Source organism: Chamaea fasciata, unplaced genomic scaffold (genome assembly GCF_029207755.1).
Source record: "Chamaea fasciata isolate MVZ Bird 193981 ecotype frontalis unplaced genomic scaffold, bChaFas1.0.hap1 SCAF_1, whole genome shotgun sequence".
Taxonomy (NCBI): domain Eukaryota; kingdom Metazoa; phylum Chordata; class Aves; order Passeriformes; family Sylviidae; genus Chamaea; species Chamaea fasciata.
Window position 1 is genome coordinate 58,539,882 of NW_027094086.1, and position 21,943 is coordinate 58,561,824.

Consider the following 21,943-nt stretch of genomic DNA (forward strand, 5'->3'; position numbering starts at 1 on the left):
TGTTGTTCCCAGCTTTAATAAGGAGGTTCATCATTCCAGCTTCCAGATTTTTACTGAAAATTGCAAATACTGCTGCCAAGCTCTGGGATTTAGTTGCCTGTTCTGACAGAAAAGACAGCGATAGCCATTCCCTGACTGATGTTCTGTTCAGCTTAGCAGGAGCTCAGCGATGGTTTCAAGTTCACATGCTGTGATTATTGGCATGTAGAGGCGCAATTTCTCCCACACGCGTAAAGTCCTCTTGTACAGAGGGCGGCCGTGTTGATTTCCGATGATTTATAACCAGTAGTTCTTTCTTAACTGGCAGATCTGTGTTATCTTTATCCTCTCCCCTGAAGGGAGAAGCCTTTTGCAAGCACTCCGTCCCATTAGCTTTTAAGATGTCTGGGAAGATTTAACTTACGCTTAATACAGCAAGTTGTTCCCACAGGGGAGTCATCCTCAAATAGCAAGCAGGGCGCTGGAGCGTTGCAGCATGTGTTTTACAACATCTCTGCCACAAAACTCCCCAATAAACATTATGAAAGCTGAGGATTCAGGCTTTCTTTTCCGTGGTTGCATAAGGACAGGATTTTTTTCTCATTTGTTTGAAATTGAGCTTTCCCTTGAGCTGTATCTTTTGGAATTCTCTGATGAAGTGATAGTCTTGGCTGGCACTTAAAAAAAAATCCCCTACTTTTCATGACTGCTGAAAAAACTTGAAATGTGTTTTCCTTTAAGGGTGAGAAGTAAGAAAACATTATTTTCTTTTAAATGACAGTTATAAAACACTCACCTTGTGATTTTTCTTGGATGTGATGGAGGTTAACCTGTTTAAAGTGTTACACTCTAAAGAAAGCAAAGCAAAATCAGAACAGCAAAGTTATCTTTGACATTGTTCCTCAATATTTGCTTCCAGTTCATAATTGTTTTATCACAATTTACAAAATTGCTTTTCAGGCGAATACCTGGTGAGTTCATAAAATTTGGGATCAAAATATTTATTGCTGTCCTCACTGTGCCAGTGAGACCATTTCCCAAAATTGTTTTGGGGTTTGGAGAGGGAAGAAATACTAAACCAGCTTTCTCTAGTGTGCAGTGTTTATTCCTGGCTTTCTAAATACCTGTCTTTCTTTGCCATGCTTTGATTGAAAAAGGTGCTACAGTTAAAGGGTTTATTTTTCTTCAAATAATGAAATGGTAGATCTCTTCTTTTGTCGTGAATGTTTTAACTCATTACACTGAGCCTGGCTTGTGCTGCAGGGCAAAGGAGCACACAACAGGATGGGTAATATGAATTCATGTTATTCCCATTCGCATGTAGTTTGTAGTTCTGCATCAGGGAATCATATTCTTAGTCTGAAATTCTGGTTCTCTGGGTTCTTTTCACTGGTTTTTATGAAGTTCCAAAAATGACAGAGTTCCATTGCATGTGCTCAGTTAATTGGGCAAAGATCATACATGTACTCTGTATTCTTTTGTCCTTGTTTTTTCTCTGATTATTTTGGCTCTTGCAAATAATTTTTTCAAGTATAATGCATTACATATAGAAAAAAGATATTCAGCTGTTTTAGCTGACCACAATATGTTGTATTTTCTCTGTATTCTCAATCAAAATATAATTGATTCTTTATCTCCCTAATGACATATAAAGTTCTGTGAACAAATACCTGCCTTACCTAAAAAATTAACTATTTTTTTTTTTTTATTTTAAGACCCAGGTGCTGCTTTGGGGCAATCAACAACATACCATGAATAGCACCAGACACCAGTCTCTGTTCTTTGTCAGTCTGCCTGAGCTGCAAAAACTCTGTGCTGCTACCATAACACTGAGTTCTCAGATACCAGAAACTGAGGCCAGGAGTACACAGATAAAGACTTGCAGGTAAAGAGTTTTGAGGGCTGTTATTTCCAGAAGCTGATAGTGGTTGTCATTCAAATATTTTATTAGCTGTACTAGAATTAACTGTAATAAAATCAGCAAAATTCTTATCAGTGGCTAATGGTAAAAAAAAGATTAAAATAGGGGTTTTTTTTTTCTTGGGTAGGGGACTCCCTGGCTATTGGGGCACAAAAAATATGTTTCTATTACGTTTTAAATTTCATAGGCTAAAACTAACAAATCCACATACTGCAAATTAATGAATGGTTAAAACTAGACTGGGTTTACCTGCAAAGCTGGGAAGCTTCATATAAGTTGAGACTAAGCAAAAAGATTATTTGGAAAGCAGATGCAGGCTCCTTAGCATTCACCAAGCATTATGTTACTCCCTATAAAACAAAAGGGGAGAAATGAGAAATTCTGCCAAAAGGAGCTCTTTTGGGGAACTCCATTTGAGTGCCAAAGGCCTGTAATCTTTGTCTTAGACCATTGTGAGCAAGTAACTTGGACTAGTCCAATCTATTTTACTGAACCAATGGAAACTGATTAAAAGTGGAATGTATTGTGTTTGCAAAAGGTAAGGAAAATAAATTTAAGCTGAGAAAATAAAACATTTTAAATTTCTTTCTCACCTTTTTCTTAGACAGTTATTATTCCTGTATCAAGAGATCCTTTCTGCACCTGTTCTGGGGACACTGAATCAGATTTCGGTTGTGATGGCGGTCAGTATCCCTGTGTAAATAATTGTCTGTAGTTACAGACTGCTGCAGATGAGCAGAGTGCACCTCACTCAAAAACCAGAAGCAGCACTATGTTTTATGGAGGTAAAATAGTAATTTGACAGAGTTTGATGGGTCTGATGGAATTTAGCAAAGTTTTAGCAGTGCTCTGGCGAAGTTCAGGAAGTTTGATGCCAGGGTTTACCTTAGTAATTACACACAGAAGGAACATGAATAGGAAAAGTGAGTTAGAATGACTCAGAGTGAGATCAGGGGTGCAAAGAGTAAAGAGGGCCCTCCTGTGGAGACATGAGGTTCAGAGTGGATCCCTTTTTGGAATTCCTGTTTGGAGCCTGTGTGTGGCTATATACAATCTTCGTCTCAGATTTGGTCAGCTGTTCATGCCTAATGGAATTATCCCTACAATGTTTATAGTAGCTGAGTAGTTGCATGGATTAATAATTGTTCATAGCATGAATTCAGCATGCCTTCAGTTACTTACTGCAGATCACAGGTAAGGGGTCTCTTGGCCTTTTGTGAGGAAGGTTCTCTTAATTTCCAGTATGGAATCTCCGAACTTGAGAAGAGTCCCTGCCCAAACAGAGTCACCTGCCATGCAGGCCAGCTGTCACACAGTCTGGCTTTCAGGGAGTGCTCAGATTGGGCCCATCCCAATTATAATATTTAAAGGGTGAAGTAGTTGGCTCCTAATCAATAGTACAGGCAAGACAGATATCTTTGATTAAGTGCTGATAACTCTTTCTGTACTTTGGTTATCTTGTACTTTCGGCTTTCAAAAACACCTTCTGAAATATTTTTCAACACACCTTCACTCCCTTGTAGATGAGCCAGGGACTTTCCAGCTTGCAGGTTCATCCCAAGGATGTGAGACCTGTTGCTTCTTGGTCAGTCTGAACCAAACTACAGCCAGGGGTCAATTGTATTCATCACTCACACATGTGCTATGTTCCTCTAAGAAGTGTTGCATTGGAGGATCAAGGATAAGTAAAAATATTTCATTTAAAGCAGACTTTTATTTTTTGTGCAATAGCGGTGTAGAAGGACAATTTAAGTCCTTTATTTTTTTTATGAAATGACCTTTTCAGATGGTGAACCAATCTGTGGAATAAAATGGAGTCAATTGGTGAGGTGCCACCCAGTTCAAGGGTGAAGCAAGTGCAGAATTCTGCAGCTTTGTTTTGGGCAGTCTTTGACTTGCTTGGCTTGCTTGTCAATGTATCTTTAGCTAGAAATGAGATTACACTATGACAAATGCCTGAGCTAGTTTGAGTTTTCTCCTTTAAAACATAGGATCAAGTGTTTGCTTAACTATTCCCTTGCATGCTTTTCAAAGTCTCTGTTGTACTAGAATTGAATTTATGCTTAATACCAAACAATTGATTGATTTTTTATTGTTCCTTTTAGGTGCCATTTTATGAATCAGGAATATGTCAAGCCTATGTAGAGAGACATGGAGCTAGTGTAAGTGCTGAAATACGATGCAGTTCTTTAGACTGTTACACTTGTCTGCAATTGCTGTTACCAGAGATGAGTATTTTTCATAGGCCCTGCAGTTTGCACTACAGAAGCCGAGTTTCAGCGTTAATAAGTCTGCTCATAGACAAAGTGTGTCCTGTGAATTGGGGCACGGTAAATACACTTTGTCAGACTCAATAGTTTTAAGGAGTTTGTAAGCAATACCTCTAGATTTCTCTGCTGCCGTGGCATCCTTCTCCTGCTCAGAGGCACTGGGGACTGACCTCGAAACAACCTTTGGGCCACAGACCTGCAGCTTTCCTGCTGGTGTCATCCCCTTCATCCAGTGGGAATGTTCAGGACCTTTGGGTTTACCCAGCCTGTACAGGACAGTCTCAGGGAAACAAAACAAAAGCACAGAGAAGAAATGGAACCCCTGAGCTTAACAGCTGATATATTTTTAGACCATAATGCATATGATTTACTATCTTCTAGTGTGCAACATCTCTGGAGTTTGTGAATGTAAGTGTGGATGCACTAAAATTGCTGAGTCAGAGGTCTGATTGTAACTCAAGCCAGTAGCTCTCATAATTCATTTGTGCAGCCAGCTGGGTGTATTTTAATTTGTTCCAAGGAGTGCAAATGCATATGCAGATTAGTAAGACATACACTGCTCAGATATGCTGACCTTACAAAACTGCTTTGTGTTGATATGTGTAGGTGATCTGTCACTGTTAGGTTTTCCAACACCAAGCAGTTTCTCGCAGGCTTCATTAGAAACATCCCTCTGGAAGTGTATTACTTAACTCTTTTTAACCTACTGTAGTTAGTTTCTTGACTAATGCTGATGGTCAAGAGAAAGCTCTGCAGGACAGGCAGGCAAGTAGAGCTGTTGGGTGAGCAAAGCTACATTTATCTACTGTGATTGCCAGAAAATGTCTGTGGGTTTGACTCTGACAGCAGAGATAATGTCAGCTTTGGAAGCTGTGCCTGTGGTCTGGAGGGAGTTGCATATCTAGTAAAGCACTCCAGAGGGCTCAATTAATCTTTCCCCCAAGTCTATTATCAGCCCTATGAAAGCATTCTAGGAGGTGTCATGCACCTCACTTTAATGGCACATGAAATCCAAATGCCTACATCAAATACTGTGCTACCTTCCTCTTGTAGCTAAGTAGATGAAAGCTAAACATGTGTGGCACATACTAGCATTTGGCTCCAAGATAAAGTAGCAGTATATTTGCTTAAATTTTGACTGAGGCCTTTAAAAAAAATCTGTTAAACTATTAAAAATGTATATTTCTTTTTGTCACTGTTGTTATTAGCTGGAAGCACCGCAGAGAGTTACTTCAGCCCTTCTCCAAACCTGTCTTTCCTACACACTTACTGCTAGACTTGCACCCAGATGGAACAAGGCTGGTCATCTCTTGGTGCAAGGTATTTAACTCACTTGGGTCAGGGATCGAGAATTTAGTTTTCAGTTCTTTATTGTAGGATTTATTTTCCATAATTTAAATTCCAGAATTATGTTATTTATTATAATAAATTGTTTCATTCCTTTATCCTATTACTTTTTCCCTTTATTTGCACTTTTATTGTGTTGTTATCCAAGTTCAATGACTCAAGTTAATATTCTGAATGGACATGCCATTCACCTTTTCATCTTCTTCCTAATCTTTGTAATAGATCAAATAATTACATCAACTGAGTGCAATGTACCAGATGAAACCAAATATTGTTGGACCTGGAATGCCTTCTAAAAATTTGGCCTGTTTTTCAGATTCATGCTTTCAGCAGTGACACTTCTGCATGTGATTTGTAGGCTCTTCTAAACAGAAGTGGTTTTCTGCCAGACCCTCTCCTTCTACCAAGCTCTGTCTTTTTTGGATCATAGTTGCTTTGCCTGACATCTCTGCTAACTCCTGTGTAGTATAAGTTGGAATTACCAAAGTATAAAAAATAGTGTGCTCGTAATAATTAGAGCAATTGTGTACATAATTTCCAATATGTGCTGAGAAAAGTGTGCATGTTGCTACCTTATTTCCAGCCACAATAACAACAGTATCCTGTTCTCAGTGTCTTCAAAATATATGGGTCTCAGAATGAAATCAGCTGATTCAGGAGTAGCAGCTGGAAGTAGAGGGTTAGGAGGAAAAAGTGATGTATAGATTGCTGCTCACTAATGTACTTTTACATATCTCTCTTTCTTATTGAAGATACTAATGGATCAGGGAAAAGTTAATTGATAGAGGGGATTTTGTCTCCTTAGAAGGAACACACCTTCCAGCATTTGTGATAGACACAAACAAAACTGTGTAATTTCTCCTTTTTTTCACCTAAAGACTTTAGACATATGGTTTAGAAAATAACGTCTATCTATTTTATTTATTAAGGGAAAGACTTTTTGACTCAGTCAGGAAGGCAAAATGCTGTTGGTAAGTACAATATTCTGTCAATGGTGAAGTTGAGAGAACAAGGTAAAGTTAAGCACTTTCATACTGCCACAATATTGGGATTACCAGCACAGGGTCTTTGGTTTTCATTCTAAAAGTAACTTCTGCCAAAATACACTTAGTGGCAGGTGATGTTCTGTCTGTAATAATTGTCAGCTCAACTGAACCTGTGAAAAATTACTCACAAAGAAGGTAATTTTTATACTATTAATCCACAGCCTTAGATTGACATTTGCCATTTTAAAGTTATAATTATTGCAATTAAATGCACTTGCCTTAAATTATGAGTCTTGCATGTGATGTGAAAGCTCCACAATAATAGACAGGAAAATGAGCTATAGTGACTGTCCAGTTTGTACTGCATGCTGGTTAGCTATTGCAAAAATTACTAAGCAGTATTTTTAAAGATTACATTTGGGGATATTGGAGCCTAAATTTGTATCAGAGATACATGTTGAGGAACTCAGAGTTGAGTGAGAGTTCTGAAGGTGTGTCCATAAATGCTTGTTTTGCTCGTTTAGTCTTTCCTGTTGATAGCTCCTGGATGGAAAATTCTGGGCTGAATGACTCAGTGCAGCAAATGGTTATATGAACTACATTTGCTTTGAAAATGGGTGTTTGTCAGGGATATGAGTATCAAGCACAGACAACCTTGAGTTTCTGAGTTACTGTATGACAGTAATTCATTATTATTTTTATTTTTCACAGTTAAAATGCACCTAGTTTTAATTTCCGTGCCGAGAAAGTCTAGCCTTTTGATTTTCAAACACAGCACTTTGACTAACAATTACCTTAAATAAATATTTGGCTTAGCTTTCTGCCTGAGAGATGAGCTACAATTCAAAACAGTGCATCGTGCTTTTTTCTTTTTCAATTTAGTTCTAGACCTCAATGTGTCAGAGAGACAGCTTTGCCTCAGTGTGGAGCCTTGCTCAATTCGGCTCCCACCTCCCGAGGTATGAGCCTTTCTATGACTGTTTTTGGTTTATTAATCTTCATCTTCTTTTCTGTTAGGTGAATTCCAGTTAGCACGATGAGGAGAGAAGTGCTTATTTCTGATTGCATTGAGACATTAACCAAATTCATTGACTATCTGCACAGGTTATCAAAGCATAACATCCATATTGTATCTGTATTGATGCATTCTAGCAAGCATTGTAAAACTGAGATTCAAAGCTAAGACAGCTTTCAAAAATGGTAACAGCATATAGCAGTGAAGTGTCTTTGTGACTCTAGATTTCCTTCTAGCAGTGTTTCCTAGAAAGCTTTCAGTCACACTGTAGTACACAGACAATTTTGAGCAACAGCAGAGCTTGTCAACAGTGAATTGTTGACGCCATGTTCCAAGTCCCTTTATATGGTTATTATGGAGTCTGCTTAATTTCTATGCAGCCTCCAAAATATTGGAGCAGCCAGGACTATGCTGCTTGTAAGCTTAATTTTTACATTGTTTAAAAAATCATGGTTGAGGTTGAAAACTCATTATCCTTTTTGACAGCCACATCACCTGTGGTAAATACATCCATACATGCAGGGCATGTTTGTCAGGCTTTCTGGTTTCTTCTAAAATAAATATTTCTGATCCAAGCTCTTCTTTGTTGAAATAGAAGGATAGGATTTCTTCTGAGACCTGCTTGGGACAGCATAAACACTAAAGCTATCTATAAGAAGCCAGTTCCCAATTGATATGGACCAATGATGCAAAAGATCATGATGTGCTTTTTTTAGCAGTTTCATCCTTTCAATACTTTTCTAAAACAGAAATGGCTAGATTTTTGCTCAGGGAATAAATGCAAACCCTCATAGATTACAGATAGATAAAATGTTTCTCAAATCTCAGTCTTTGTCCCTTCCAGTCAAATTCTGACATGGTGAGATAAGTGGGGTGTTTTTTGGCTGCTCAGAGGATGAAACTGCATGTCCCATTAATTCTGTTCCTTGGATATTTGCACGTGCTTAGGCAAAGTGACACACACAGTTACTAGAATGCTGAGCATGGGTATCTGATTTGAACTTTTTAAAAATGTACGTGGAAGTGAGACAGCTCTCAGTTTGAGAAATACCTTCTATACTCTTATTAAACCATTTCAAATAAAGTTTAAATCTCACTGATTTCATTGAACTTTAAACCTTGTACTTGCACAGCTTGGAGAAGTGTAGGGTGTAACATAAAATAATGTGCAATTTGATGATGGGAATATCTTCTGAAAGAATCAATTTGTGAGAGCTGATGAAAGAGTAATAATGTATCAAGTTTCAGTGTATCATGTACACAATTATTTTTGAAAATTTAAAATTTGTACTGTAGAATTACTTGCAAATAAACTTTCTTCTTCTGTTTTAAGCTGGAAGATTTTGATATTTCAGCAAACACTGTAAAGCTGTTTGACAGCAATGAAAGTGCAGTTATTCAGCAACATTCCATATTAAGTAACTGGTGCTATGTTTTGCCAAGGTAGGAATCTGTTCACATTTCAGCAGAAATAAACATTTCTCAGAACGTCTGCCCTACAAGTTCCGAATTTGATACTAGGGAGAAGAACACTTCTGTTTTACAGTCTGTTTTAAATTTAGGAATTTGTTGTGGTTGTTGTTGTTTTTATCTCATTGCTAAGGAAAATAAGAAAAATTAATAAACAAATCATAAATTACACATTTAAATACTCTTTCAGTTTTACTAATCTTTGTGCCACTTATATGGTATGCAAGAGCATCACTTTTTCTCAAATACAATTTTAGCAGAACATCAGTTTAAAGAAAAAGTAATTCCACCTTTGCCATGAAATACCTCAATTTTTACATAAGATTTCTCATCATTAAATATAAGAGGAGTACTGATAATATTTGCTTTTGTTCTACATTCACTTCTAGCAAGTGTTGAAGAGAAATGGCACTTGTAGTTGTCACATTCTTTACCATACTTCAGGAAATATTGCTGTTGTTATGTCATAAACTTATGAGCTAAAGTTATTAGTCCTCAAAACATAAAATAATCTCTAAATACTTAGAATGCCAAAAATAAGAATTTTTTTTTTCCCCAAAAGATCAGTGTATTTTCAACTGGGTTGTATGACACCCTTTCTAAGCTTCCCTCCTTTGCCTGTGCACAGCATGAAAATGGGTCAGATCATAAACATCACCCACATAATTCCTCCAGAATCTCCTTTCCATTCCTATAAGGATCTTCAGATGCACTGGAAGAGTCTGGTAAGAAACACATACACTGCTGTCATTTTTCCCTCCCTTTTTTGTGCTTGTTGAGTTTTCCCTTGTAATACCTGCTTGTATTTGGTTTATCTAAGTATGGATACGTTCTTCCTGAGGATCTTGAAGAGACAAAAATATACCTGAGTGTTTACTTCAAACCAATAGGGGAAAGGTTCTTCACGTATCCTTTCAGAATATATCTATTGCATTTCCTCTCCTACACTTCTAGCAAAGCTCTGCTTTTCATTTTTGAGTGTGCCACATTTCCTTCTTTCATAATTTCATAGTAGTCAGTAGAGAAGTGTTTTACTGGACAAATTGAAACAAAATGTTTAGTCAAATCTCTGGCCCAGTGTTGAATAATAGGAGGTCAAATAGAACAATTTGCTTCACGGCTTCCATAAATGTGTTAATTCCACTTTAACTGTGATGTAAAAGAAAGTGCTCTAAAAGAAAGTTAAATTGTGCAAAAATGTAGCCAACAAAGATTGCTTTTAAAGAGAATTTTCCTTCCAGGAAAGATTAGACTAAGGATTACTTACATTGACTAATCTTTGCTGTTATAAGTTAATGTGGTATAATTGTGCTGAAGTCCTGTAACTTTATAAACTTCAGGCCCATAAGGAATTGACGGCTTTTGTTCACCTTTTTTAAAAAACATTTAGACAAATTCATGTTTGCTTTTCAACAAAGATGATGAATAATTATAGAAATGTAAAGAAACTTGTTGTGTATCCCTGAACACATATTCAGGTACCCTTTAAGTTGCATCCGAAGTCAACCAGTGCAGTATTTCCCCAGAACAGATGCAGAAAGTGTAGTGAACTCTTTCCTTTCTGACATGAAGAGCAATTTTTCACAGCTGTGTGAATTTCCAGTAAAGATGACAAGTAAAGCACTTTATGCTACAAAGGAACTCTCCAGTGCTTCAGTGCAAGTAAGGCTTTTTTTATAAACATATTAATGACACCCACTTTTTCATTGTATAAAGTGGTCTTTACCATATTCAGAGCACAGTTAGAGCATATAACTATGCTATTCACAACAAACTGTCAGTCTTGTAACTTTTAATTAATGTGTAAGCTACAGTATTTCCCATTGTGAAGTTATTATGAACATTATAAATGCATAAAAAATGGGCTTGATGTTAATTAGTTTCTATCAGTATTTGCAATTCTATCTATTTTTTTACAAATCTCTTCCATAATAATAATAAAAACAGTAATAACAACAATAATAAAAGTAACATTATTACCATTGTTACTATAACAAGGTCATGTAATGACAGGACAAGGAGGAATGGCTTTAAACTGACAGAGGGTAGATTTAGATTAGATATTGGGAAGAACTTTTTGCTGTGAGTGTGGTGAGGCTTTGGAACAGGTTTCCCAAAGATGTGGATTCCCCATCCCTGGAAGAGTTCGAGGCCAGGCTGGATGGGGCTTTGAGCAGTATGGTCTGGTGAAAGTTGTCCATGCCCATGGCAGTGGGGCTGGAACTAGATGATCTGTCAGGTCCTTTGCAAGCCAAACCATTCATGATTCTATTATTATTTTTACTTGCAGTAGTAGTAGTATTACAATTATTTAAAAACAAAAAGAGAACTGTGTGGACAAAAGCATTTTAAAACACTCAAGCTGTAAGATTTACTTCATGTCTGGTGATGGTAAGGAGGCAAGTAATCAAAACTCTGTAATCTGAGGTTGTGACAAAGGTTGAGGCTCAAATTTCTTTGGTAGTAGTGTGTGAAAGCAGAAATGAAGTAATTAATTCTGAAAAAAGAATAGTGACAGAAGTTGCAGAGGTTCTAAAATACTATAATCCTCTTTCAGAAAGCAGTTCCTGTTTATGTCTCTCCAGTGATCAAAGCTACAATGGGTCCTCTGTGTCATCTGCAGTTTTTATAGACATCCAAACTGTCTTTTGCTCAGAATACAGATGCTCTTAGAAGTCTTAAGAGATGAGGAGCCCTGTCAGTCAAACCTTCTGCAGAACCCCTTAAAAAGGGTAGACATTATCCAGTTGGAAAGCACTAAACCAAGATAATTACTGTAATTTAAGTTTTTCCTTCTGAGAAATATGATATTCTAGCATAGTTTGTAAACAAAGAACTCGGGGAGGATAAAAAAAAAAAACAACCTTAATTTACAGTGACAACTAAATATTGTTTTAAAGTATAGTCATTCTAATCCAAAACAGAATTGTGTGCTTATAGATTGTGATGTGTGTTAGGCTGATATCATTTAGCGATGCATTAGGTGGCACTATCAGATCGTTAAATCCCGTTGATTCCATTTAGCAACTCTTGATGTGTTGCAGGAAATAAAGCCTAAGACAACGAAATTGGACGGTGAGATGGTTTGTGTAGTGTCTCTAACGCAGGCTCCTCCAAGAAAACCGACTTTGCCTGGAATTCCTTCACCGTGCAGTACGGAAAACAGCCACTGGATGGAGTGTTTGATCAAAGGGCCGGGAACACAGAGGTGTCCGAGTAGCAGTAAGAGTACAGGAGGGGTTAGCATTGAAACAGCAGAGATATCAATGAGCAATAAGAAAATACCAGGCGTACCAGAGCTACCAACTGCAAAATCTTTAGGAACACCTGTAAACTTTGAATCCACACCCCCAAAAGTCAGCAAAATTATACCAATTTTCAAAGGCAAGTTGATGCAAATGAATGGAAAGATCACAAATCAAACAGATAGGAAGAAAAGGGAAAATGTTGAAAGGCATTCACCAATAGTGAGTGTGGGTGTTTCATCTTCTCTGCTGTCTGTGCACAAATCCGGCATAACTGAGGTTTTCAAACACATTGAAAATATGCCAGTGAAAACTCCTACTGACAGCAGCGTGCTTCAGGTGAAGAACACAAAGAAACACACAAAGCATGGTACACCCATATTCCGATGGAAAACCCAGTCTAGTGGACAAACTGCTACCTCTTATTTTTCTGAAAACTCACCTTCAGTTGGGAATCCACGTGAAGTTAATCATAAAAAAGCAAATTCTCCATTCTTTATTAAGAATGTTGGGCCAGTGCTTCAGAAATCAAACACCAGTCCATGTCTGAATACACATGAATCTCCTGCTTCCAGTGCAAGAAGGGGGAAAAAGTTTGCAGGTCAAAATACTACTCAATTTCTTGAGAAACAACACCAGTCAAATGAAGTGCATTTGCAGATTTGTAAATTAGACAACGAAATGACAAATTCCAGTTTGTCACTGCAACAAACAAAGAGATCAAATAAAGGAGCTGGGTTAAATATTCATGAATCTGTCTTCAAAGACACAGTGTGCATGGCCAAAAGGGAAGAAAACAAAGTAGCGTGCCACTCTAAGGACTGTACTGCTGAGACAACCAATCATCATTCCCAATCTAACTTTGAACAGGTACAGTAAAGAACGGGGCTCATTCTCACTGCTTCTCACAAATTCAAAAACAACGTTAAGCAATAAAGAGCATGACTTTCATCATGTTCTACCATCATTCTCAATATAATTTTCTAAAATTCTACCTTATAACTTAATGTTTTCAGCCACTGCTTGCTTTTTTTTTTTTTTTTTTTTTTTTTTTTTTTTTCCCTGAAAGGGAAGATGATTTACTGTGTGAAATAAACACTTCTTTAGTTTGGGAATTTTATGGTGGGGTGATTAGTTTTCCTATGTTTTAGACAGTTTATCCAGATCTGTGTGAGGTTAACATGGTGACTTTTTTTTTTGGTGTTCAGTCTCTCTCCATATAAAACCATGGAATAATTCCTTTCTCCTGGAAGGAATCTCAAACCTCATCAATTGTGTAGTGCTGATAGCAGTTGTGAGTAAGGCATTGTGCTGTTAGACAAACATGAAGTTTTGAAAGTACAAGTTTAATTACAATTTCACAAAAAGCACAAGTTGCAGCAGGAAAAAAATCCCACTGGACACGATGAAAAAAATCTTCAATGTGAGAACAACTAGTCAGCTACTAGAACAAGTTGCAGAGGGACGGTTTTTGTGTTTGTTAGGCTTCCAGATTCCCAGAACTTGACTGAATGGGGCCCAAAGCAAGGTGGTCTATCTTTGAAGTTAGCTCTGGTTTGAGTAAAAGTTATGATTACGTGACAGCTAGAAGTACTTTACCACCTAATTTTTCTGTGATTTTCCCTACATCTCAATTAAATAAATAGTTGAGCTGATTTCTGTGCTATTTTCATGAGGATGATATTCCTTATATTGGGTACATGGATGAAATGTTTATCATGTTTTTCATCTATACAAGGTAATTTGGTGGGTTATCTCAACTTTGTGTGATGAGGGCACCTTCTGAAAAAGCAGGTAATTTTAAAAGTTAGACATCTTGTTCAAAATGTTGTGAGGTGTTTTTCTAATGAAGGTATAAACTTCTATCCTTTCAGACAATTACAGGAAACAAGTATCTGACATGTGAAACACTGACCCCAAAACCAACTTTGCCAGTCAAGGAGAGCAACATGGAGGCATCTGTACAGAAAGGTTGTGCCAGAAGAAGGCAGGTAAACGCCCCCCGCCCCACACACATATACACTTCTTAAGCCAGTCCAGAGGGATCTGAATTAAGAGATAAAAAAGATATTTAAACATTTTTAGTATGTTCCCATTAAAATGGACAGGCTAAGAAATCTTACTAACTTCTCTGGATAAAATTAAACGTAACCAGGATAAAATTAACAGTAACCATCAGATGTGATACTGTCACTTGAAGAGTTCATTTTCAATATTTGTCTCCAGTGAAAAATGCTACTGAAGTGTTTAATGATGTTACTGTTTCTGAAGCAGATTTTCTGATTCCACAGAAAGGTTCTATCCTGCCCAATATAACTTCTGGGCATTCTCAGTGGTTCTGTGGGGTTTTCATCTCAAGGACTTGAATTTAGCAACGTTCTGTAGAAATGACTTTTTGTTTTGTTGTGCTTTTAAAGCCAAATACAATCCAGTTCTGGACATTTAAACTGTAATTAAAAGAACACAGTCTGTGCTCTCCGTGCAGATCAGAAAAGGCCAGTGCAGCAACCCCAGGGGCCTGCAGCAGGAACACACTCATACAACCCAGAGCATGAGCTGCAGCAGTGGAGAGAGGAGTTTGTGTGGGAAGCGCCAGCCCAGCTGCTCTGGGCTGGCCCCATCCAACTGCAGCTGGGAAAGGCCCTTCCACAGGGCCACAAACGAGTCACTGGTTACAGGCCCAGCCCTGCAGTGCTACAGCAGTAGAGTCACTCCCACAAAGAGAAGAAAACCAGCAATTAAAAATAGCTGTTTATAACAATAACAACCCCAGGGGTTCGGGTATTGAGGGGAGACTTCCACCACAGTACGAATTAATGAAGTCCTTTGCCTGCCACTGGGAATGACTCAGACACACTAGGGCTTGTGAGCATGGAGAGTTTGTAGCTGGTCTGGCACCACTGCTGGAATGGGGAAGGGGCACTGCCCTGTCCAAGTCAGGAGTCACAAGTGCCCCATGCATTCCTCACTCTCCAGGCAGGCTGTGAGTAGCACAGGTACCTGCCTGAGCCCTGCAAGCTACTTTTGGGAAGTGTCAGGACACAGCAAGTTCTCACTGCAACACTGCCACTGCAGAGGACACAGCAAGTTCTCACTGCAACACTGCCCCTGCAATGCTGCCCCTGCTGGACTCAAGAGAGATTTCAGGATTTTTAATTGGTGTGTCAGGAATAGGAAAGAGACTTGTATGATAATTGGGGTAGGGATGGACTCTGATGCTTATTAGGCTGATTCCTCCTGTCCCCGGATTAAAATACAATGGTGCTAAACACGTCTCTGAAGAGTAAGCCTTTGTCATTACTGATCATCAGAAATGATAGTTGGTTTTGAAAGTCATGGTCACCAGCATGTAAAGGGTACTTTCAAAGAAGCTGTGGTCCTAATTATTTAGCCACTGTACTTATAAACATACTTTAAATTATTTATTTTGGAAAACAGATACTTTTATTAATTACTTCTTATTCAACTAAGCATTTCACTCAGAAACAATTTTTTTAGTTGAACTTTCAGCTTAGGATTGTTGCTTCATTTGCTTTATTGTTTTTTTGCCCTTTTCTGTTTGTCTTGTGTTTGTGAGCAGAAAGAAGAAGGTTGTTCAAAGTTAAAGAGAGCCAAAAGAAGTAAAACTTCTGCTTAAGGTGTTCTGGAGTATTGGAAGAAAACTCTGGGTATGTTTATTACAAATTTAAAATATTTTCTTTTATTAAAATAATATCACGTCTGTAATAGTTCCTACACTTTTGGATCATGATGGTGATATCAGGTGTCTACAAAGGAATCACTTAACTAAAGAAAAGGCTTCTAGAGCAAAATGATGAGGTAATTGATGCAAAGGACACTAGCAAATTGTGCTTTTTTTTTGTGAAACAAGCAATGTTTAAAAAAAAGCTTTTTGTACTTACTAGAACTGAAGAGTCTGACATAAATTTATACTTTTATTGGCTCATTTTTCTCTCAGACTAAAATAAGCCTGGTTTTTGGGCTTCAAATTTCACTTGAATCTGAGCTGAAGTTGAAACCAAAAACCATTAAAGTGAAGCTGTGTATTATTTAATATCATTACAAGAAATGTGGCTAAATGCTCTTGTGTTGCTGAGATCTAATACAGGACAAAATTGTCGGTCATAAAAACTGAATAAATTTAGCTTTGTGACAAGATATTTCAACCCACATTGTGGGTGGTTGTCAACAGTATTCTTGCAGGATAAAACAAGCTTGTTCTTTCAACATTTCTTTGAATATCAAGAATACAGCATTAGGATATAGTATAAGAAGCTCACCAGATTTAGAGACTGAATGCCTATCACAAGTTATCAGTAGTAAAATGTGCAGGAAAGAGTAGCCTATACAGTTAACTGTTTCAGAGATAAATACAAGTATGTTTATTCAGATGAAAACACTGATGTAACCAAGATGGTCACACAGACAGAACAGCACAAAAATGTATATTATACAAAGCAAATAGAAAAACAGAGCAATAAAGACGCAAAATACAAACTGTACAGTTTTTAACCTGGCTTTTAGCTTCAGTGTAAGTGATAATAAGTAGCCAAATGTGCATTTTGTCTCAGAGATGCACTGTATGTCCTTCCTTTCCTTATTGGGATTTATTTCCTTCAGTAAACAAATATATCAGTCATCTGCTTTTCCTAAAGAAAGTCTCTGGTATGGACGGAAGCTTTCCATCTCTGGCCTTCAGCATATTCTGTCCCTGGGTTTAGTATTTCATCTCTCCTGCTTCAAGCCAGGCAGTTCAGGCATGGTCCTTCTTCAGAGGTGATCTGTTCTTGTGATCAGCACAGATATCTTCAGGTCCAAAGTCTGTGACTTTCACTGAGGACTGATGAGCAGAAGTGGTGTCTCTGTGAATGGTCAGAACTTGACTTTTTTTAACTCTGATATTTTTTCTCATTTATGAGTTAAATAAGCCATGACCAACCACAGCATCAGGTTGATCATGGTAGACAATGTTTAAATCCCAGAGAGAAAACAGTGTCTTCCATACAGTGTTGAAAATGTAATTTTCAAGAATCCCACTGGTAAGGGTTCTTCATTGTGTTCATGGTTTAAAAAGAAAACTGGAGTTAAAATAACTTCTGCTGTTGGATTCTTGCCTGCAGTTTTGATTCTGAAAAGCTGGGCTCTAAATTCCTTTATTATATATTGCTACACATGCATTCAGAGTGCATGTTTTCATTTGAACACTTGGGAATTACTTGTGAGTTTTCAAATTTACTGTGTAGCAAGATTTATGTGTGAGAAGTCCTTACATTGGAATTCAGTGATGTAGTCGGCAGGAAGGACTTTGTTCTATAATTCATGGCAAATAAACATTTTTTACAATTGTCTTGCAAAAAGGGTTAGTTTTTATGACTTATGCGCCAAGTTGCACAGCCTCTTGACTTGTCCAGGAAATCACAGCATAATCCTAATATTTATCTTTGTTTTGTTGGAGTGTGTTAATAAAGCAATGTGAGAGAAGTATTTAACATTTTAAGAAGCTGAACATTTCTTCTAATAGTAGGAGCCTTCATGCTTAGTTTTTTAATAATGGAAGTCACCCTATCATTTTCAAGGTCAAAAACTACTGTGAAAGGGAAATTTGTTTTCTTAGGCAAATCAGAAGAGCAGTGTTTCCAAAGGACAGCATAGACTACTACAGAAAGGTGTTTTAAAAGAAGCATTGGCAGCATTGCAAATGTTGGTGGAAGGACAGACACATAAAAAATAGCAGCACAGAAGCTTCAAAGCTTTTTTCACTGATCTGCAAAACTCTTCCTGTTTTTCTGCTCCTGTTGTTGTAGTGAGATAATGACCTTTGGTTTCAGTTGCCAAATTTCATTTAGCAAATGAGAGGATCCAAATTCATCACAGAAAATAACAATAGTAGGATTTCACCTGAAAGTATTTGCTGCTATTACTGTAAGGATACCGTGTGAATATAAGAGTGAGGTAGGAGGTCCACACAATTGGAATTATATAAAAAAATTCTCAGCAGTTTTGGGCTTAGATCTATTGGACTGTTTCTGCTAAAAGGTGCAGCCCTCAGGCTAACATTTAGGAATTTATCTTATAATTTGAAGGCTATTCTACCAAAATTTCAACAAAGCTATCTCTCAAATGCTTTTTTCATGTGAAATAGTAGGCTAAAATAATATAGTCTATTATTCATACTTTCTTATGTAGTAAAGATATTTGGTTTTATTAATAAAAGATTCTGAAAATGTTCAGTCTTTCAATGAAAAAGCAATTTCTTTTATGATGGGAATATCATAATCAAATCTAGTAGCAGAAATAACCTCTGGACTGTGTACATCAGTAGGTTGTTGGTGCTTAAGATGTACCCCAGAAAAGAGTTGCTATTGTAGTATTTTTTTTCTGTTATCCTATCCATTTTCCATTGCTATGAGATTGTTTCAGGTTAGGACTTAATTTATTGCATGGTTGACCATTTATAAATGCTAAAGAATGGTATCTTAGGATTCCATCTCTCACTTTCTTGTAGAGTTAAGGATGTGGTTTGGCTGCCTGACCTCAGCCAAAGGTTAAGAAGGTGTGAATAGACTTCTGCAACAGAAGTTCCTTCTTCCAACACCACAGCTGACTGTGATATTTTGAGGGCTTTAAATTTAAAGAGCCCAGATCTAAGAGGATAAATTTGTGCATAATACCACATATTTGTGATGGAGAGAATTCTTTATTGTTCTGTATAGAAATGCAGACATTTCATTTGAATGCCCTGAACCCAAACTTTATAAACAGAATGCAAATGCAGATGTGGGAATACAGTGATATTTCTTCCTTCATATTAGTCATAGAGTTCTCAGTTGTCCTTTGTTTTCTTCTATGATGTAAACTTTTTCTATGTTTTCCTCCATTCCAGTTCCCAAGAGGACAGTAACGTGCTTGAGAATCTCTGAACTTCGTGCATTTTGCTGTTTGTCATTGATAGCTGTTTCTGAGTGAAAATTTGAGGGTTGAATACAGCCAAGTGAATCCATGTGTCATCAACTTCTTCAGACAGTTCAGGTTAATAAGCCTCTAATGCATTTGAAAATTTAACTAAATTGTTTAGTTTTTGAATCACATTATGTATGTCCTGCTACTTGCTTATACAGTTAATCGTTATTCCAAATTATTTCATTGTTTCTAGCCAGGTTTTTAAGCATAAAATATTTAATTCTTTATTACAGTGTCTGGGCCAGTTTGATTCATCAGTAAAAAAATTCCCAAATAAGTTTTCTTTGTCAAGTCAAATGATTGGAAAATAAACAATTTTATTCCTATAGGAATAATTTAAAGGCTGGATTTGGCTCAGGCTTCGTTATTTCTTGTTGTAATTTTTGATGACTTTTCAGATATGAAACTGTTCTATAAAAGATTTTTTTTTAAGTTTAATTGACAACCCCATTCTTCAGGAGTTCATAGAGAACCTGTAGTTGCTCTTTGAGGAATTTTGTTGCAGGAAGTGTGACTTCAGTGACCTATTTCAACTTGCAGATACAAATATACACATGTATATAAGATTGTTGCCTCATAATCACTGCTTTGAAGTGAATATTATTGTGTTGCCTGGAAAAAAAAGAATAAAATGTCACACTAGATCCTGAACTCAAACTTCACAGAACTGTAGTTTAACACTTGTTTTGGACATACATTTGAAAATCTTTTTTTCTGAAGGGATTGATACAATAGGACTTTATGCCCTTCATGAAACTTTTTTTTTTTTTGGTTCATATTGCAGTAGTTGTATTTCTCTTCATTTTTCCAAGCTGTATTTTGTCCTACTACTGTGACAACTTTTGTTTTGTTTTATTTTATTTTGCTTTGTTTTGTTTTTTCTTGAATGGTGACTGCCAACATAGCTCTAATTTCATGGTGCCAGTGTTTAAAAGGAAACAAGCTCTTCAACAGCATGTCATTTTCTCATACAAAATACAAAAAAAAACAAAAAAAACAAGCCAAGACAAATAATAAGAGAAGTTAGCGCAATATGCTCAGCAAGAAATCAAATTATATTTTCATATTATCTGGAAGCTGGTATACAAGGCTACTTTTCAAATGCTATGGTTTAGTTACCTTTCATAGGTTTGACTGCATGTAACTGATCTTTCTGCTGTCTTACATGGAAAAGCCTGTAGAGTAGTTGCATTTCTACCATGCTATATAAATTAGTGCTTTGCCTGATCTGTTTCCTATTCTTGCTTTTAAAATGCTGCTGGTTGCCAACATTTGTCTTTGTATTTGTATTATCACAGGAGTAATTTTGCACTATTTTTGCAGTTTTGAATGTTTACGTCATTTTGTGTTACCTGTTATACAACTCAAAATACAGAAAAAAATTCTTTATCTCAGCTCCAATGTGTTCCATTTAAATAAATTATTGAGTTACTCATCTGTGCCAAATTACCAGCTACTTCCTGGTCTAAACTGTGGGAGGAGAGCCCTGTTTACTCCACCCCACCCACCTACTCCTTGTAAATGCATGGGGAGGTGTTGATAGTGAGCAGAACTACGCTGGGTGCAGGAGTGGTGGTGGTGGAAATGCCACTACTGGAAATGAAGGATTAGTGCTGTGACTGCCTTGGTGATTTGGTGATGCTGGAGACACCTTTGCTGCTGTCTTACTCTTCACTGTTTACGTGGAGGGGTTGTAAGAGCCCACCTCAGTTTCTGCTTTTAATCAGTTCTTACTAACTGGGCAGAACACACTCACTCCTGGCAGGTGCCAGAACCTGTCAAAGCACTGGAACCCTCAACATCCAGGATCACATGCAGCTTCCACGTGTGAGATCTGCAGGCTTGGTTTCTCAAGATTAAAGAAACAGACTACCCCACATGTCCCAAAATATATAAATGTACATAGGAACAATTGAAAATGTAAAAGATTAAAACAATTCCCAGGTGTGTGAGAAGCTGGTGAAGAGGTCAACTGGCAAAAATTTTCACTTGCCCACTGACATCTGATGGGTTTTATAGTGTTTTATAACTTTGCCATCAGTTCTCAAGTCATCTGATTCTATAGCTAAGTTGATTCAGATTTGCATTTGCCAAAGCTTTCTTTGGCCTCTGTATTAGAGGATTCAGCAAATATTTGTTGAGTTGAAGTATTCATTATGAGTTCACAATATTTAGTAAATATACGTTTCCAGAGAGTGATCTTTTCTCACATGTATTCCTAAGCTGACACTGTTCTTATTCTCCCTCCTCTTCACAGATGTAAACCAGAGGGAATTTTTATGTACTTGAAATTGGCGGATGCTCAAGCCCTCTGTCAAATCTCAATTTAAAAGTTTACAGATTATCTTAGAGGTGTTTATAACTGCAGAGAAGCTTGCTGTTTAGTTCCTTTGGTGCCAGCTTCCTACCAGCTTGTGGTTCAAATCAGATGGTTTAAAAATAGTCAGATTAAGATCTCTGGAAGTATTATGTCACTGTATCACAAGGTAACTTAGCAAATACAACACTTTAAGAGCTTTGGGCTGCATGTTTTGTTGCACCAACATGCTCATCCTTCCTTCACAGAGAACAAGATACTGAAGAATTGTGGCATCTCCTGAACTAGCTCAGGAAAACATCTTATCCCAGCCCTGAAAACCATGCAGTGTTCTTTGCAAATCTGAGTGGTTGACCCATGCACAGCACAGAGCAGCAGCTCAACCTCTCACTTAAAAATTTGCAGCCAGGATAAGCAAGTCTGTTTTCTCTGG

At 37.3% G+C, this 21,943-nt stretch overlaps 1 protein-coding gene across 1 annotated transcript; it reads left to right on the forward strand.

The window, feature by feature from the left end:
• The first annotated feature begins 1,730 nt into the window (after window positions 1-1,730).
• CUNH18orf63 (chromosome unknown C18orf63 homolog) lies at window positions 1,731-19,219 on the forward strand. Its single transcript, XM_066205668.1, has 14 exons — window positions 1,731-1,864; window positions 2,505-2,583; window positions 4,006-4,062; window positions 5,379-5,490; window positions 6,447-6,488; window positions 7,386-7,462; window positions 8,852-8,961; window positions 9,617-9,713; window positions 9,809-9,894; window positions 10,467-10,650; window positions 12,033-13,103; window positions 14,108-14,224; window positions 15,814-15,901; window positions 19,117-19,219. The coding sequence occupies exons 1-13, from the start codon at window positions 1,731-1,733 to the stop codon at window positions 15,868-15,870; spliced, it is 2,223 nt and encodes a 740-aa protein (XP_066061765.1). The 3' UTR covers window positions 15,871-15,901; window positions 19,117-19,219.
• Window positions 19,220-21,943: the final 2,724 nt, after the last annotated feature.